The sequence below is a fragment of the Rhinatrema bivittatum genome, chromosome 10 (genome assembly GCF_901001135.1).
Source record: "Rhinatrema bivittatum chromosome 10, aRhiBiv1.1, whole genome shotgun sequence".
NCBI classification, from domain to species: Eukaryota; Metazoa; Chordata; class Amphibia; order Gymnophiona; family Rhinatrematidae; genus Rhinatrema; species Rhinatrema bivittatum.
Genome location: NC_042624.1, coordinates 117,693,821 through 117,712,840, shown reverse-complemented (window position 1 = coordinate 117,712,840; position 19,020 = coordinate 117,693,821). Strand labels below are relative to the sequence as shown.

At 44.7% G+C, this 19,020-nt stretch overlaps 1 protein-coding gene across 3 annotated transcripts in view; it reads left to right on the top strand.

Moving 5' to 3' along the window:
• LOC115099908 (vitamin D3 hydroxylase-associated protein-like) overlaps positions 1 to 19,020 on the top strand; it is a 106,353-nt gene that overhangs the window by 51,924 nt on the left and 35,409 nt on the right. The window contains exon 15 of one of the 3 annotated variants that reach the window (XM_029617901.1): positions 2,140 to 2,152. In XM_029617901.1, coding sequence (XP_029473761.1) covers positions 2,140 to 2,152 — 13 coding nt within the window. Of the gene's footprint in view, positions 1 to 2,139; positions 3,072 to 13,479; positions 13,790 to 19,020 lie in introns of those variants that run through there. The other 2 variants (XM_029617900.1, XM_029617899.1) reach the window with 2 other exon arrangements.

Sequence of the window (19,020 nt, the reverse complement as noted above, 5' to 3'; positions counted from 1 at the left end):
GATTTGTTCATAACTGTGGAGTGTTGAAGCCCCTGAGGCAGCGGTTTTTGAACCGCGAAACTCGGCCTGAGTCGGGCGATTTTTGAACAGGTCTCTGCTTAATAAACATTTGGAAAAAGATCAGGCATCTATTGTTTGTGTTTATCCTTATGCACAATGAATATGCAGGAGAGAGATTTGCATGGAACAAGAACAGGGCGCTCTAAGGGGCCGGTTTTAATTCCTACGCGCGCGGGGTACATTTGTGTGCGCTACCCGGCACGCACAAATGTACACCCGATTTTATAATATGCATGGCTGCCGCGCGCATGTTATAAAATCCAGGGTCGACGCGCACAAGGGGGTGCACACTTGTGCACCTTGCGTGCGCCGAGCCCAAGGGGAGCCCCGATGGCTTTTCCCTTTCCCTCCAAGGCTGCTCCGAAATCAGAGCAACCTTGGAGGGAACTTCTTTTTAGCTCCCCCCCACCCCCCAGCCCTACCTAAATTCCTCCCCACCTTATTTCTTTGAGTTACGCCTGCCAACTTGCGTGCGCCGGCACCCACCCCCGGCATAGGCCGCTGTGCCGGAAGACTCGGGACCACCCCGGACCACCGTCACCGCCGCCAGATGAATATAAAACTAAAATAATAAAGTTAATCGTTATTTGTGAAAAAATAGTAAAGCACAAACTTTATCTGTTAACAATGTACAAAATTATCAGTTATGACTTCTACTGTAAGAAGTTGTTATTCCTGTAAACTGGAGTGAAGGCTTGTGCCAAACTTCGGTATATAAAAGCACACAAATAAATAAAATAGATTCTAAAAAAAACCGGCAAAAGTATTTTGCAAATTCCAGACAGCCCAAACGTCCTAGAGAACGCTTTCACATTGTTAAAAGAATTAACTCCTAAACCTGAATCTCTCAATTCTAAACCCAAAATTGACCCTGATTAACTGGGTAGTTTTTCCTTGATAAAATCGAATCTATCACCTCGTTTTCTGATGCAACTTGTGACATTAGTGAGAGCATTGGGATTCCTTGGAAGAAATCTCTCCTGTTGAAGCAACTTTTGTGATAAACAAGCTAAATCCGGTTTGCCCATTTAACAAATATTCTAATGCATCTCCTATCTGCTTCCGGAAAGATACTGTATCATACATCAGTAATTTTAATACATTTTTCATTTGCTGAAGGTCATATGCCTGAGCTTCTTAAAATTACAACGGTAAAATCTATCCTAAAAAAAATCTACTCTACCCCTAGACGATTTTAAAAACTATTGGCCCATCCCCAATTTGCCATTCATCTCATAAATTTTGGAGAAAATTGTTCTTAAACAGCTTCAAACTTTTATGGGTGATAACTCAATCTTGGACGCTCAGCAATATGGGTTTAGACCTGGACATAACACTAAGACACTGCTTTCATCCTTATTTGATATTTTAGATGTGGGATTGATAATGGAACTGAAATGTTATTTGTGCTTATAGACTTAGAAGCTTTTGATACAACTGACCATAACATTATCTTAAGGCAGTTGAGAATATGATCCTAAATTGGTTGTCTTCGTACTTAAAATATCGAAGTTACAGGATTGTTAGCATGGACACTAAATCAGGTTTATTTAATCAAAAAACTGGAGTGTCTCAGGGATCAGTGCTTTCATCCTCATTGATTAATTTCTACCTAGCCTGGAGGCTCCGGCCCCGCCCCCGGACCGCCCCGTGTTGCCGGGCCTATGCAAAATAGGCTCGGCGCACGCAGGAGTGGATTCTCGGGGGTTACACGCATAACCCTTTGAAAATCCGCCCCTTAGTGTAGTAGGGTTTAAGTTCCTGGACAAATTCCTGGAGATAAAATCCATAAACTGTATTAACCAAGTAGACTTAAAAATAGCCACTACTCATCCTTGGGCATTAGCAGCACGGGATCTATTTACTGTTTGAGATCCTGCAAAGTGCCTGTGACAGGTTGACGCGCCCTCATTCTGACTCGGATGGAAAGTTCTTATTTCTCATTTATATTTATAGGCTGCCTGTCCTGTGCAATCCAATAAATAGTTACCAGTGCAGACGCCATGAACTGGTGGGTGGATGAAAACGTTTTCCTTGGCTTCAGATCCTAATTCTTATATTTTGTTTCCCTTCTTGCAGGCTGCAGAAGGAGGCGTGGGGCTGCCCGTGGCGGTGCAGTGTGTGGCATTACCGTGGCAGGAGGAGCTGTGCCTTCGGTTCATGAAGGAGGTGGAGACGCTCTCCCAGGAGAAGAGACAAAGGAAATAAATGCTACAGTTGACAAGAAGGAAAAAGTCTTTGAATTGATTTGATTTCTATTTGTGATTATTACCAAGCCCTCCTTAAATTGTGCAAGTCACAAGCCATAAATGAGCTTCGCCTAAAGCTGACTGCGTCTGTAGGATTGGGCTACAGCACGAAGCATTCAAGCAAACAGCTGCCTCACTTTTTAATTTGGGGATTTTACGTATAGCGTTTCGAAAGCTGCAGTGGTGGGCGCCGTGCACCCCCATCCGTGAGCTCCTGTACGGTCAGAGTCCACCTGGCAGGAGTCAGTGGTTCGGTGTTGCCCTGGCACCAGGATCTCCTGCGATGGAGACGGGCAGACTGCGTGCCAGGAGGGAATGTCGCTGGCTGCTTTCCGCCAGTTTTCAAAAGGAGGAAGTTCCCTTTGAAAATGGAGTTGGGAAAGGTCCACACGCCACAGACCTGCACCTGCAAGTGGCGTGAGCACTTTCTCCTAGGGAAATTTACCCACATGCTCTGCGTGCAAAAGCTAACCCTGCCCGGAGTCCGCCGCCAGGAAAGCGGGTGGCGCTTTCATCTGTAGGCAGGGCAGGCAGTTTGCAGGGTGAAGCACTGTTTTTCTGCCTTTGCAAGTTGCCCTCTCTATGTTTTATGCGAATTAAAATATTGATCAGTGAACAGGGAGGGAGACTTCACTTATTCACTTCACCCCCTAAGGTGTTTTGTTTTTTTAACACTCTTTGTACATTCAGAGATGCTGTAAAACTTCAATGGATTGTCAACCCTCTGTAATAAAAATAAAACCTTTCTAAGATTCTCCGATATCTTGGCCATCTCTTAGCTTTAGTTTTGCCCGTGAATCCAAGAATGTGCTTGCTACATCTCATTAAGGGAACGCTGCCTGCACCACACAGACTCTCTCAATGCAGTTTTTTGAGCAAAGCTTTTTTATTGGCAACGCAGACAATCCTCACCCAATGGTTTGCAAAGGAACCTCCGTCGCTGACACAATGGCGACTGAAGCTACATAGGTTGGCCATCAATGAGCATTTATCGGCAAAGATGTCTCCTTCTACCAAACGCTATGACCAATACTTGGCTATTTGGAAACCGTACTTGTTGTCCCTTAACCCTAGGGCTCGCAGTAAAATCTTGGCCTCGTCAGCATGACCATTTTCTTCCATTATCAACCATGCGACCCTTCCACAATAACTAACTCCTCTTCCTTTAGATGGCATTGGGCCACGGAAGGTGCTGAGGACGGCTTTACAAACGCCGCGGAAGTTGCTCACTGCTTCGTGCTCAGCGTGGGAGATTTTGAGACGCACAAGTTCCATACTTCACAGCCTAAACAGATGACATTATCCAAGACCTTTTTCATTTATTTTTTTTTTCTCTTTCACTTCTGCCTCAACCAGAACTGATAAACCAGAACTGATAAACCAGAACTGATAACTACTATAACCCACAAGAGATATGTCTCTATTCTAAGCCTGCACAAGACTGCGCTGAGGGGAAGGTGGTGGATGGGGGGTTGGGGGGGATCAGGGGAGGATGAGTAGATGGATGGTGTTATTCTATTAGTCATCATCTACAGGACTGTTTGTTTTTTTCTTCCCTATATTGTTATGACCCCATATTTGGGTACATTTTCACCCATGCTTATCTATGTGGGAAGCTTGGAGTTTCTGCTTGTTTTATACTGATGTTCTGTTGTTTGCTTTATGTAAAGGAAAATTTCATAAATAAAGGTTACAATAAATAAATAAATAAATAAATAAAACCTTTGCTTAATTAAATATTTCACAGTGCAAGAGAAGGCAGCATAAATAACGAATCCTCTATGCTATCCAGCAATGACAATTTAAATCAAGCATTGACAAATCGTAACCAATTTCATTAGATTTCTCTAATTCATTCATTTATTTATTTATTTATTTATTTCGGGTTTTTATATACCGGCATTCGAGAACGCAGTCCCATCATGCTGGTTCACATAAAACAAGGGTGTATCGTAAACATAAACTAAAACAATGGTGCAGAAAAAGGCAGTTACATATAACAGGGTGATTAGAACTTGGCAGAGGAAGAAGAGAAAGGACAGGTCATTAATTCAAACATATAAACGATAGCGGAGATGGTTAAGATATAATTTGAACGAGTCGCTGTACTGCCAAATCAATCCATAAAGGGCATTAAGGATAACTCCTTTGTAACCTATCATTAAAATCATCCATTGTACCTGAAGATCCTTAAGATATAATTTGAACGAGTCGCTGTACTGCCAAATCAATCCATAAAGGGCATTAAGGATAACTCCTTTGTAACCTATCATTAAAATCATCCATTGTACCTGAAGACTGGAGGATAGCAAATGTAACCCCAATATTTAAAAAGGGCTCCAGGGGCGATCCGGGAAACTACAGACCGGTTAGCCTGACTTCAGTGCCAGGAAAAATAGTGGAAAGTGTTCTAAACATCAAAATCACAGAACATATAGAAAGACATGGTTTAATGGAACAAAGTCAGCATGACTTTACCCAAGGCGAGTCTTGCCTCACAAATCTGCTTCACTTTTTTGAAGGAGTTAATAAACATGTGGATAAAGGTGAACTGGTAGATGTAGTGTACTTGGATTTTCAGAAGGCGTTTGACAAAGTTCCTCATGAGAGGCTTCTAGGAAAAGTAAAAAGTCATGGGATAGGTGGCGATGTCCTTTCGTGGATTGCAAACTAGCTAAAAGACTGAAACAGAGTAGGATTAAATGGACAATTTTCTCAGTGGAAGGGAGTGGGCAGTGGAGTGCCTCAGGGATCTGTATTGGGACCCTTACTTTTCAATATATTTATAAATGATCTGGAAAGAAATACGACAAGCGAGGTAATCAAATTTGCGGATGATACAAAATTATTCAGAGTAGTTAAACCACAAGCGGATTGTGATAAATTGCAGGAAGAACTTGTGAGACTGGAAAATTGGGCATCAAAATGGCAGATGAAATTTAATGTGGATAAGTGCAAGGTGATGCATATAGGGAAAAATAACCCATGCTATAATTACACAGTGTTGGGTTCCATATTAGGTGCTACAACCCAAGAAAGAGATCTAGGCGTCATAGTGGATAACACATTGAAATCTTCGATTCAGTGTGCTGCGGCAGTCCAAAAAGCAAACAGAATGTTGGGAATTATTAGAAAGGGAATGGTGAATAAAACGGAAAATGTCATAATGCCTCTGTATCGCTCCATGGTGAGACCGCACCTTGAATACTGTGTACAATTCTGGTCGCCGCATCTCAAAAAAGATATAATTGCGATGGAGATGGTACAGAGAAGAGCAACCAAAATGATAAAGGGGATGGAACAGCTTCCCTATGAGGAAAGACTAAAGAGGTTAGGGCTGTTCAGCTTGGAGAAGAGACGGCTAAGGGGGGATATGATAGAGGTGTTTAAAATCATGAGAGGTCTAGAACGGGTAGATGTGAATCGGTTTTTTACTCTTTCGGATAATAGAAAGACTAGGGGGCACTCCATGAAGTTAGCATATGGCACATTTAAAACTAATCGGAGAAAGTTATTTTTCACTCAACGCACAATTAAACTGGAATTTGTTGTCAGAGGATGTGGTTAGTGCAGTTAGTATAGCTGTGTTTAAAAAAGGATTGGATAAATTCTTGGAAGAGAAGTCCATTACCTGCTATTAATTAAGTTGACTTAGATAATAACCACCGCTATTACTAGCAATGGGAACATGGAATAGACTTCGTTTTTGGGTACTTGCCAGTTTCTTATGGCCTGGATTGGCCACTGTTGGAAACAGGATGCTGGGCTTGATGGACCCTTGGTCTGACCCAGCATGGCATTTTCTTATGTTCTGCTCAAGATCCCCAGAAAAGGAGGTAATTGTCCTTTTATCAGGATCTGAGCTTTGGGACTGAAGTAAATAGATCTGACTCAGTCTAAAATATTGGGCAAAATGTGATCATTGGGCATTGTAAAATGGTGAGGAGTTCAGACACTACTAAAGTCGACCTTCAAAGCTTAGTCTGGGTATCTTTTGGAATTGTCCGGACAGAAAATGAGATTTCAAAATCCACACCCCATCCCACTGCCCAACTAAATTTTGTCCAAACAACTCATTACCTGCACATAATTCAAGCAGATAGGAGGTGGTGCTGGTGGTGTGCCAGAGTGATATTTCCTTCCCCGTCCACATGCATGCCAGTGATCTCCAGGCTTGAAGTACATGGGCTAAAGCCATATATACCTCTTACCAATCAAGGCATGGTAACATTGGTAGTGCTACAACCATAGGACACTAATGCTACACGCGGCTACGTTGAAGAAATATCTGCTGTAAATATTAAAGGTCCCCCCAGAGATGTTTCCCCCTACCTCTAGGATTTATCAGCTTTCTACTTTTAAACCTAAACCAACTCAATCCATCTGATTAGAACTGATAGCCTAGAAACAGTATTTCGGCTATCCTGGAGAGCTGTCAGGAGGAGGTGATTTCCTGCGCAACATTATGGGCCTCATTCATGATTAATCCTGATAGAAACTGGATGCTGAGATTAATTTCCTTTTTGAATACTCTCCTTTTTATGGGCAGAAGATGTGTCGAGAATTACCCAGCATTAGGGGTGTGCGCTCTATTGGTAAGGAGTTTTCCTGAAGTTTCTATAGCCACTATTCAGGGTGCTTAAGCAATTGGTCAATTATATTATATTTTATTTTAACAACCACAACTGTTACCAAAGTCAATTAGATTTTGAATTGAACCCTATTAGGGTAACTCACCTTTCCATCTCTGTATCTTCTGTCTGTGCAGCGCAGCTGAATAACCAACACTGTACACCCATCAGTGAGGTCCACGCTATCTGGCGTGGCTTTATTCACACACCTCACATGCATAAACACCACAGTCCGTACAATAGACAGAATAGTTAATGGTGACCTGTTGAAAGTGTTTAGTAACACTGTGCAGTTGGTACTTAAACTTCAAGCTGGTAGCCTTTCACTCTGTGCTGAGTGATTGCTGCACTGACAGTCCCATGGTACTCTTTCATGATACTGTATTGACAACTCTATGATGGAGGATCCTGTCACATTGGGTGTTCATTAGCTTCCCCTGGAGCTTAAACCCCACTGTAGAGGGAGCTGAATCTTCGGGACTGACAGCAAGGCACACAACTGCTGCCATACACCCAACTTCAGGTTTTACAAAGGATCTCTCAGGTTTGGACGGGGTATGCTCAGGATACAGCTGGTTAGATTGTTACTGCCTTCTGCACAGGGTAACTGGAACAAACCAGTGTGATCAGTAACATGAAATTACAGTTTCAGCTAAATGTACTGCAAAATGTAGCTATTTATTTATTTACTGGTGGTTGTATACCATCATTCCAGGCAATGAGCACAATGACTTACAAATTTAAAACATTCATAAAATAATTCCATAAAGCAATACAGTAACAACATTATTATCAATAACATATATAAAATACAATAAAATCCAAATCATAACTGATTAGTCATCACCTAGATTGCTTTCTTATGTGAGGAAGAGCCAAGTTTTAAGTTCACTTCTGAATTTTTGCTGTTAGTTAAGACATGTTAACGCCAGCAGCATTGAATTCTATAATTCAGGCCCCACTATTTATTTATTTATTTATTTATTTATTTATTTATTTGTTATTTTTATTATACCGAGTTTCATGATAGGAATCACATCAACCCGGTTTACAATTAACAATGTGAGTAAAGGCATTTATTGATATAACATAGTGAGTAAAGGCATCTATTGATATAACATAGTTTCTTACCTCACTCAGATCAGTGCTTTGGATGGTTGGAATGGTTATTTTTTATCTTAAGGCTTGTCGTGGTATATAGAGATGCAAAATGCCAAGGAAATTAACATAGTAGCATAGCTAATGATGGAAGAAAAAGACTCAAATGACCCAGTAAGATTTTTCAAGGTAGCAACTACTGCTCTGTACAGGTTACCCCAGCACTTCATTACCATCTTAGGGATCCTTGGTGTTTATCCTAATAATCGAATCACCGACTATGATGCCTGACCTAACCCTTCCATCCTGGGCAGTAACCCTGGGAGAAACATCCTCGGTGTGAGAGGACAATGCATCACCTGGAGAGCAGGTCCTCGCTACAAGATCATTTCCTGCTGCAGCTGGTTGATGCTCTCTGATCATGAGACCTTCCTTCTCCGTGGCAGCATCAGGACTGCCAGACTGGAGTTGGGACTTGCCTACTATGTCCCTGAAGTTCTCATCTATATACCTCTCTGTCTGCCTCAGCTCCAGATATTGGACTTATTTTCTGAGGAGCTCTTTGCATTGTCGTGCACACATACAACCTCTCATCAGTGGGTAAAAGGTCATACATGTGACACTTGATGCAAAAGACTGGAAGGCCCTCCTCTTGCTGCTGGACTACTGCCTTCAACTTAGTTTTGTTCAGATCCTAGTTAGGTTTAGGTTGCTATGGGAGTAGGGATGTTTACAATCTGAGTCCTTTAAATTTATTAGTGTATTCACTATTTATCTGGTAGTGACCTGCAAGGGAATGATTAAACTCTTGATAAGGCCTGGGGCAATCCTATATTATAGATAAAAGGCTGATTTTTTTTTAATGTGAACGTGTCTCCTACCTATAAATAAAAGGATGAGCTGGGGTGGGTAGGAGGGAGGGAAACAAAACGCCCAAACTCCTGGCTTCTGTCTGCCTTCTGACTAGCTATTTACTACAGACACACAAACTCCTGGCTTCTGCTTGCCTTCTGACTAGCTATTTACTAGACACACAAACTCCTGGCTTCTGCCTGCCTTCTGACTAGCTATTTACTACAGACACACAAACTCCTGGCTTCTGCCTGCCTTCTGACTAGCTATTTACTACAGACACACACATACACTAACGAATATACCCCAGTAGTTTATTTCTCCCCAAAACTTTTTAAGTTCTGAAATTTCCCAAAGCTGTACTTACTTACTGATTTTCTTCAGCCACCAGCAAGGTGATCCTCTCCTCTCAGTGCTTCCACAAGATCTAATATGATGCTATCAATCAGCTCACAACAAATGTACTTAATTTCTTCTATTTTCAGAAAACACAGAATGAGCTAACTCACTTGCTCTCATTCCTTTTTCTGGTACCAACCCGTATTTTTCTCTCTTATCCTGAAAATTAATTAATTTAGCCAGCTTTCTGTGATACAGAATATAGTTGGTTGTTGGTCTTCTATCATGTCATTAATGAATTGGATTTTTTTTAAAGTGATTGTGCATTCACTAGTAGTAAGGAGATTAGTACTCCTGTTTTGATGTTTTGCGATTTGGTGCTTGTCGTTGGGTGTGTAACTTTGTTGGCTTTGGATTGTTTTTTGATGGTGTTGTTCATTATATTACCATTATTTCCTCACCCTTTTGTATGATTTGTTCTGTTAATTAGCTCCATCACTTTGGGTTTAGGATTCCTCTTATTTCGTGTATCGTGCGGCTTCCCTGTTCTAAGTATTTCGGCAGGCTGTAGTATTTCCTGGATGTATGGCGGGTCGGTAGTCTGGTGGAGCGGCAGCCGGCTGAGAGCAGGTGGCAGTAAGCAGTAGATGGTCTTTAGGCAGGCAGGTGCAGGCAGTGAAGGTCGGGGTGGTGAGCTGGTGACAGCTGGTCGCCATGGGCTCTTGCCATGAATCCCGCTGCAAAACCGCGGAGACTCAATGTGTTCTCAGAAGTTCATAGGGGATGGGATTCAATCCCTAGGGTACCAGCCTGGCTCTCTGCTTGCTGGCGGTTAAGAGCTCGGCCCTTATGTCCTGCCATGCCAGCTCTATCTCCTGCCACCTTCTATCTCCTATCAGCCCTGCTCTCTTCTTGCTCGTAGCTCTGCTCATGTCTCTTGCTAGGATGGCGTCATCTTTTTGTCACGCTTGCAGCTCAGCACACAGACTGATCATCATGACGGGGGGCGGCAGGCCGTCATCAGATGGCCTGTTCTAATGAGAACCGAGGCTCCCGGCTTCTCCTACACCGGCATGGGAGCCGCGGGTGGGTGGGCCGTAAGATCGCTGTTCAGTCGTGATACAGCAGCGGCATGCGGTAGCGGGCAGCCACTGCGGGTCGGCGGTTATGAGCTGGCGTGATCAGGAAGTCAATCCGGGTAGCGAGCCCAAATGGATATCTCTTCTAAGGCTTGGTTAGTCGGCTGGGGCCGGCAGTGGTGCGCACCAGACGAGCTCCAAACAGCCCCAAACCGCAGTCCATGGTAGCTTCTTAGTCTGAAATCCCCTGGGCCTGATCGTGTGATTACGGAGCAGGTGTGTGAAGTACTGAGGTCGCTTTTTGAAGAAATGGCAGTTTTGGGGAATATGCCAGATAGTTTAATAACATTGCAGTGGTCATAATCCTACCAAAACCAGACAGGGAGCCTATAGCTCTATATCTTTATTAAATCAAAGCATTAAGATTTAAGCTAAGGTCTTGGCATACAGCCTTGAATACATAACACCAAAGCTGATATGACCCGGGCAAATGTGTTGGGTTTCTATGCTTCAGTGTGTAAGGGAGTGAGTGGATGACAGGAGGGGCACAGGCATTGACCGTAATGTCAGTGGCACCGAGACAGACAAAATCATCCAACACACAATCACCTTTTATTTATGGGAAGAATAGGAAATCCAGTGCCAGCGAGTGTAAATTCATTTTGGTGCTTGAGAAATATGAAGCTAGTAAAGTGTCAGAACCCCTAAAGGGTTTCTTGAACTTTTTTTAATCATATATTCTTTATAGATGTGGATTTGAGGAGGCGATTTTCAAACCGTTCCATGGGTAACAATTTGCATACGTGCACGTAAGTAGCCTCTACTTGCGTAATCGGGGTTTTCTAAAAGCTGGAAAGGTGCACGCATTTTCACTATCACACGCATGCATATACTTGTGAAAAGGGTGCAGTCTTGGGGCATTGTGGGGCTGGACCCAACACTAACTAATGTGATTTGCTCTTTTAAAAGAGACGCTCGAGGATTTGGCAACTCGCACAATTTTCCACCCGCTAATTATCCTGCATAAGGGCTATTAAAATTCACTGTAACCAGATCTTGAAAGATAAACACAGGAAGCTTCTCGTTTAATCTTCAAACAACCTGACGCGGTTGTGAAACGAGTTATCAGTCCTGTTCCTCCCCCTGAGCGCTCCTCAGGTTGGTAGGCGCTAGGAGAACCAGGGTACTGGGCCTCTTAACCTCTCCTCTAATATTTCCAAGGACCCCTAGGGTAGACAGGTCCCACAGACAGCAACGCGTGCTCTCCTCAGCTCCTTCTCCCAGGGGAAAAAAATGTCCTCCCAAGAAAAAGAAACAAAATCTTTTTCAAAACTCTGCTTCTCTCTTGTGTCCAGGAAAATTGCTGTCCCTCCCAGTGTTGTAGGATACGTGCCAGCCCCTACCTCAGGTTCTGTGACCCTGTTACACCTTCCTTGAACTGGACAATGGTTTTATTCAGCATTCTTGGCATCAGTTTTGCATATTGCAATGTGTGAGGATTTTCAACTAATCCTCAAAGCGAGCAATGTGGCCCTGCAAGGGATCTCAGCCAATCAGGAGTGAGTTTCATCTGAGGAGGGGGCAGGTGCTATAGCCCCAGAGGGAGGGGACATAAGAACATAAGAACCTGCCATACTGGGTCAGACCAAGGGTCCATCAAGCCCAGCATCCTGTTTCCAACAGAGGCCAAAACCAGGTCACAAGAACCTGGCAAGTACCCAAACACTAAGTCTATTCCATGTAACCATTGCTAATGGCAGTGGCTATTCCCTTAAGTAAACTTAATTAATAGCAGGTTCTTGACCCTGTTAAACCCTGTTTTCTTCTCCCTCACTTGCAGAAATTGAATGCAAATAACTAACAGTTAAACATAACTTTACTAAGTGAACGTGATAAATTAAACATTAACATAGTAGAAATGCATCTTACATATATACACTGATTTAATATTAAACCTTGGAACTGCTAGAATCTGTTAAGACTAAAAAAATCTTGGTGTGGTTAATGTTTCTTAGCCCCAAGAAAAATGGAATAGTTGCAATTAAAAAAAAACCCCTAAAACATTGCAAAACAGAGTTAGAGATCTCCAGGTGGTGCAGAGAGAGCATCTAAGAGAGCCACGGAGAGGGTCTGAGGTTGAACCCTGAGAGTGCAGTGAGTAAGTGAGTGCCACCAAGTGCGGGCTCCCAGTGTCCAAGAGACTGAGTTGGTGGGAAGCGCACGCTAGAGAGTGCCGCAGGGGCACGGGCGGCCCTGGCTGGGACGGAAGGCTGGCACCAAGTGTCCAGAGCTCATCCTACCCAACTGGAGAAGATGCATGAGTTGTTGGCTTCCCACAGAAAGCTGAAGTGGTTAAGCGTCAAGGAGCAAAATGATCAACATAAACTGCAAGATAAAGCAAACTGAGAACTCTGAGTGGCAGAAAGGAAGAAACCCAACCTAACCTGCATCATCTGGAGATCTCTAGCTCTGTTTTGCAATGTTTTGGGGGTTTTTTTTATTGCAAGTATCCCATTTTTCTTGGGGCTAAGAAACATTAACCACACCAAGAATTGTTTAGTCTTAACAGATTCTAGCAGTTCCAAGGTTTAATATTAAATCAGTGTATATATATATATATATATATATATATATATATATATATATATATATATAATATATACATTTCTACTATGTTAATGTTTATGACGTTCACTTAGTAAAGCTGTGTTTAATTATTAGTCGTTTGCATTCAATTTCTGCAAGTGAGGGAGAAGAAAACCCTCTGAACGCGTATCGTGGACACCTGGGTCTCTGCATTCATTCAATGGGACGATGTGAAAAGTGAAAGTCCTGGTCAGGAAGGGGGCGACACAGGAGCCCGGGAGTCCTCGTTCCCTCACCTCCTGCAGGCAGGGTGGGAAGATCCTCAGCGAGGCAGGACCAGGATCTCACGGATCTCGTCCCAAAATTAGCAATTCTATCAGAACAACCACGCTCACAAAATCGAGGCAAACCCTGCCAGACCGCTTGGGGGTAGGGGACAGGAGCCTTTCCCAGTTTCTCAGGGCAGCTCCAAAGCGCCTACTCCTCCTTCCCCAAACATGAAGTGCAAACTGCCAGCGCCAGTTCCAAGCAGCCTCCGAGGAGGCGCTTTCCAGGAACGCGCGGTCCCCTCCTACGTACATGCGGCGGAGCTGGAGGGAGTCGGTGCAGGGCTCCACCCTTGCCTGGGTGTCAGGCTGCTGCCGCCGCCGCAGAGAGGGATCCGGGGCAGAGCGGCTGCACCATGCTCCCGACGGGCGGGCCGGAGCTCCTCTCTGCAGCGGGCAAGGACCCTGCTGGCATCCTGGCTGCCGTCATCTGCGGCTCAGCCACAGCCTTCCTGGCCCTGAGGTGGCTCGCAAGGAAGCGAATCCAAAAGAAGATAGAGGAAGCGAGAAAGAAGAGAGACGACGGCCTGCAGGAACTGAAAAGTGCACTTTTAAAGTTTAAAGAGCAGGTAGGGAGCGTGTGGTAATGTTCCTCGGGGCGTCAGGGTGGGGTTATTACAGGAGGGTGGCATGTTGGGGCAGGGCGTGCACCCTACAGGTGCCAGCTTCCAACGCCTTGGAGATAAGTTGAAAAGACCTTGAGATTCGGGGTTGCACAAGTATTTCAGGTGAGCTCTAGCAGGGCAAGAATGAGTTTCCACATTAAGTTAAAAAAATAAAATTAAAAAAGGGATTTACAGAGCAGAATATGGAACTGCTAAAACAGCCTGACTTTGCCAGCTGTTCTGGTGTCCTGTACCTTAACCCCTCCCTGGTAACAGCCCAGCAGAAATAAAACAACCCAGAACCCAGTGAAGAGAGCATACGAGTGCTGGTTCATTCACTTACGAGGTTTCCCACACAGCCCCAATGCCACGCTGGGAGGGGGCTCTTCTGCCGTCTTCCTGCCAGCTCCAAAAAACCAAAAAACCCCACTAACTAAACCCAGGAAATACACAGCTCAACATTTTTACTTAAGAATGTGCTGTGTTCGGAGTTGGCAATCTGTTGGTATTTAGGAGAGTTGTGAGTGGATCCTTGGACCGGTGGCAGATGACCACGACCCCGGGGAGGGAAGATCCCGAGAAGGACCACCGGTCAGGCTCAGAGTTAGGAGACAGACACACACTAGTGCTTTTATTAGACAGTATATGGGACCACCAGAGGTGGCAGTAGTGAGCTGGAAGTGCCCGGCTGGGCTGTAGTCCCTCAGGCACTGGAACAGCAATCCCTGGAGGCTGAGCTGTAGAGAAACTGAATATGGTGAGCAGGCAGGGTATGCAGAGTTCAGGTAAGGAACCTTGATAGAACACTCACACAATGTCTCACAGAAGCCCAGGAGCTGGAATGGAGTAGGCCCTCGAGGAGCGAGTACCTGGTTCCAGGGAAAGCTCTGAGAGAGCGATGGTAACTCACTGATGTAGTTGGCAGTGATGACTTCCAGGCAGAAGAGAATACGGAGCAAGTCTGGGAACGAGGGCCCTCGAGGAGCGAGTGCCGGTTCCAGACTGCGACCTGAAAAACAAAGGAGAGAGCGAGGCCCCCGAGGAGCGGGTACCCCTGGTAAGTCCGAGGAGGCAGAGTAGCTTAGGTAGAGTAACCCTTGCTAACTCAGTCTGTTAGCAAATTCCAAGACCTTATATATCCGTCGCGGGCGACGTCATCTTCGGGGGACGCCCCCGAGGTTCGCGCCATCGCCGGTACTTCAGTCGGGGGCCACGCTGCGCGCGCAGGAGAACACCGCAGCAGCCAATCTTCCCGCGGGCGAAGAGGGAGGAGCCAAAGAGGTAAGGAGGGCGGAGAGAGGGCGTGGGGAACCGACGGACACAACAGAATGGCAGGCAAACAGCGTCACCAAAGTGAGGTATAAACAGAGGATGCATTTTAAAAGGCAGCAGTTTACTGAAATGGTAATTAAATAAGCCAAATGATAAAAAGAAAAGCCCCTCTGAAGGGGTAACTGTGTGCAGGCCACCAAGTTTTCACAAGTACAGGTGCCAGCTTTTAACTCCTTTGAGATAAGTTTAAAAGACGTTGCACACGTATTTGAGGTGAGCTCTAGGGGTGGGGGGTGGGGGGAAACACTCCCTGCTCTTCAGGGCAATTTCCCTTAGAAAACGAATGGCTCTCGGTGATTCTGGAGTCCTTCAGCCCTGCGGGGTGCAGGCAGCTGAAATAATTAGTTGGTGGCCTGGTGGTTCCACAGAACAGAAGGTAGAAGAACGGGCCGAGTCCCTCCTTCAGACCCGATCACCATCAGCAGTCCTGACGCTGGGCACATGATCCCGGCAGCTTTCACAGGGCAGCCCGATTATGGGGCTGCGATGGGAAGGTTCACAGCTTAATTGTGCAGGAATCCCATTACTTTCCAGTGCATGAATGTGCTTCGTCTCACCAAAACTGTAGCCGGCCTCGGATTTCTTTTTCTCTTTTATATTTTTAGTCTCTTTAGCTTCCGCACATAACTGAAAGGGGGGTTTACTGAGGCTGCTCGCCTTGGTTCCCATGGAAACGGGAGGTGATCTCCTCACTCACGACACTAGGATGTCAGAGCAACGTTGGGCCTCGCCATGAGCTGGACGCCAGTTCTGGGTACCCGGGCACGTTTAAGGGGGTCTGCAGGGGGCAGAATTGCTGGATAGGCTTGATGGGGAGGGGGATGGCAGAAGGAGGTACCAGTCGGCCAGCGACTTTCTATAGGGGACCCTGGTGGAAGGGGGAACTGGGCCACCAGTTGGGTGGAGGCAGGCGTCTGGGCAGTCAGGCCTGCTTTCCTTTCCCTTTCTTAAATTTCTTTGCTGTGGCCCCCTTCACTGGCCACACCATCATCTGCTCATGCCCCCGGGTCCTAAGGGGGCTGCCGCTAACCCCAGTTGCTCCCACCCTGCTGATGCCATCGTGCATTCGGATTGCGGCCGTTATGTGAAATAGCGCTGGCTGACATAGCTGGTGCCATTTTGCATTATAGTATTGACAGGGCAAGAAGAAAGCGGGATCTGTCCTGCTCGGTTAGGAGCTGGGGCACCAGCAGATGTTGGTAAGAGGGTGTGGGAGTCCGGAGGGGCCTGGAGCCTGGAGGAAGGCTGGGCCTCCTTGTGGTTGGATTGGAAATTACACAAAAAAAAACCCCCAAAAGAAATTTCATTGAGTTTTGTATTGTTTCAGATTGGAAGTATCACAAAAAATGAAACCAATTTCATTGAGTTTTTCCTCCTGTCACGTTAAAATGACAGCACTCCCCTACCAAACAAATCCTATTTCTTTGATTCAAGCTAGCAATACTTTTTCTCTTTATTTTAACCTTAGATTGTAAATTCAAACAAGAGTCCCTCCTTTTTCCTTTCAAAAATATATTTATTTTGTCACATTTATTACTCGCCAAACAATGAAGTGATAATGGTGAGTTACAATAATAAATATAACAACATACAATAATCACAAATATAACACTGGGCCCATCAGCTAACAGCACAAAACTTTATTCTTTTATTTAAAATGTCACCAGCAGTGCAATCCATACATTGCACATCTTAATAGAAAGCTTTCTGATGTCCAAAACTCAAATAACCATCAGACAGGTGAATATCCAACTTTAATAATTTTGGGACTACATTTTGGAATGCTCCATGTCTTGTAGTGCAGAGCCTAAATTCCTTTACTGCTCCCTGAGAGGAACGTAATGATCTACTAAGGAGATATCAATTTATTTATTAATACAGTTTCTAGGCTGCTTTATAGAAACATAGAAACATAGAAATGACGGCAGAAGAAGACCAAACGGCCCATCCAGTCTGCCCAGCAAGCTTCACACATTTTTTTCTCTCATACTTATCATTTTCTCTTAACTCTTGGTTCTATTTCCCTTCCACCCCCACCATTAATGTAGAGAGCAGTGATGGAGCTGCATCCAAGTGAAATACCTAGCTTGATTAGTTAGGGGTAGTAGGGGTAGTAACTGCCGCAATAAGCAAGCTACACCCATGTTTATTCGCATTACCCAGACTATGTCATACAGCCCCTATTGGTTGTTTTTCTTCTCTCCTGCTGTTGAAGCGGAGAGCCATGCTGGTTATGCATTGAAAGTGAAGTATCAGGCCCTTTTGGTTTAGGGTAGTAACCGCCGTAACAAGCCAGCTACTCCCTGCTTTGTGAGTGCGAATCCTTTTTTTTTTTTTTTTCTTCTCCCCTGCAGTTGAAGTTATTCTGGATATGCGTGAAGCCTCAGCTTTTCTTATTCCCCTGCTGTTGAAGCAGAGAGCTATGCTGGAAATGCTTGATGTATCAGCCTCTCCCATGCCATGAAGCAGAGAGCCATGCTGGATATGCATCGAAAGCGAAGTATCAGGCACATTTGGTTTGGAGTAGTAACCGCCGTAATAAGCCAGCTACTCCCCGCTTTGTGAGTGTGAACCCTCTTTTCTTCTCCCCTGCCGTTGAAGCAGAGAACTATGCTGTACATGCTTGGAAAGTGAAGTATTAGGCTTATTTGGTTTGGGGTAGTAACCGCCGTAACAAGCCAGCTACTCCCCTCTTTGTGATAGCAAATCCTTTTTTCCACATTTCCTCTTGCCGTTGAAGCTTAGAGCATGTTCTAAGTGGCCTACAAACACTGTTCACAGATCAGAGATAAAAAACCATGTACATTACAAAACAATTACAGATTCTCAACTATGCTGGCTCATAAATCATCCTGGAAATTACAGCTAAGAAATATGATATTATGACTGAGTGGGACTCCGGATCGGGTTTTCCCTATTTCCTTTTTTCACTTCTCCGGGCTAAGGATTTACTTCTTTTGACAAAAGCTCCCCACAGACACTTTTCATTTTGTATATTCGTTGAAGAAGCTTCTCCCACTCTCTCTTTTCCAAAAACACAAAGGTTTGGCTCAGTTCCTACTGTTGGCTGCCTTCAGATTGCACAGAAGTTTGAATAAAGAAAGCGTTCCAGCTGCTGACTTGCTTCATTCTGCAGGTTTTCCTGGTCTTCTGGAGATTGCTCCGGTCTGGTTATCTGGGTAGGATTCCTGGTTTCTAACAAGGCGTTTTTTCACTTGTGGCTTGGGTATTGCAAGGTGCCCGACTGGTTTCCTGGTGCTTGCTTGAGGAGTCCTGGGCTTCTCTTCTTTCCCTGCAGTCACCTCCCTGTTTCTTCTCATCCTGTTTTAATTTGTAGAAAACAGGCCCCACCCAGTGAGTCAGCAAGTTTCTGTTTCCTGGGTTGTTGGGTTTTTTTTAAGGTGAGGGTACCTTCCCTCCCCCTTTCTCCCTTACATATCCTTCCCCTCAGCTCTGCATTACACCTGGAAGCACCTCAGGATACAAAATCTGCACTGATGTTATCTCGCCCTGGTCAGTGCTCTACCCTGAAAAAGAAAGGTTGTAAGGCTGGAAACCACCTCAGTATTTATTTATTTATTTAGACATTTTTATATACCGACAACCGTTTGCACATCGTATCGGTTTACAGATAAATTTAAACAATGACAGCATAGCTGTCAAATAGGCATGGCCTTTACAAGGAACAAAGGTTCACAGGAAACATTTAAGAATAAAAACCAGAGGTACAACAAAACTATTTACAGAATTTAAGAAATAGGGACAGTTGGATACGAGGGATTTTGGGGGGGGGTGATACGGGAGGAAGGAGGAGGGGGAGAGAAGTTTGGGGGGCGGTGGGGGGGGGGGAGGTCATTAGGTAC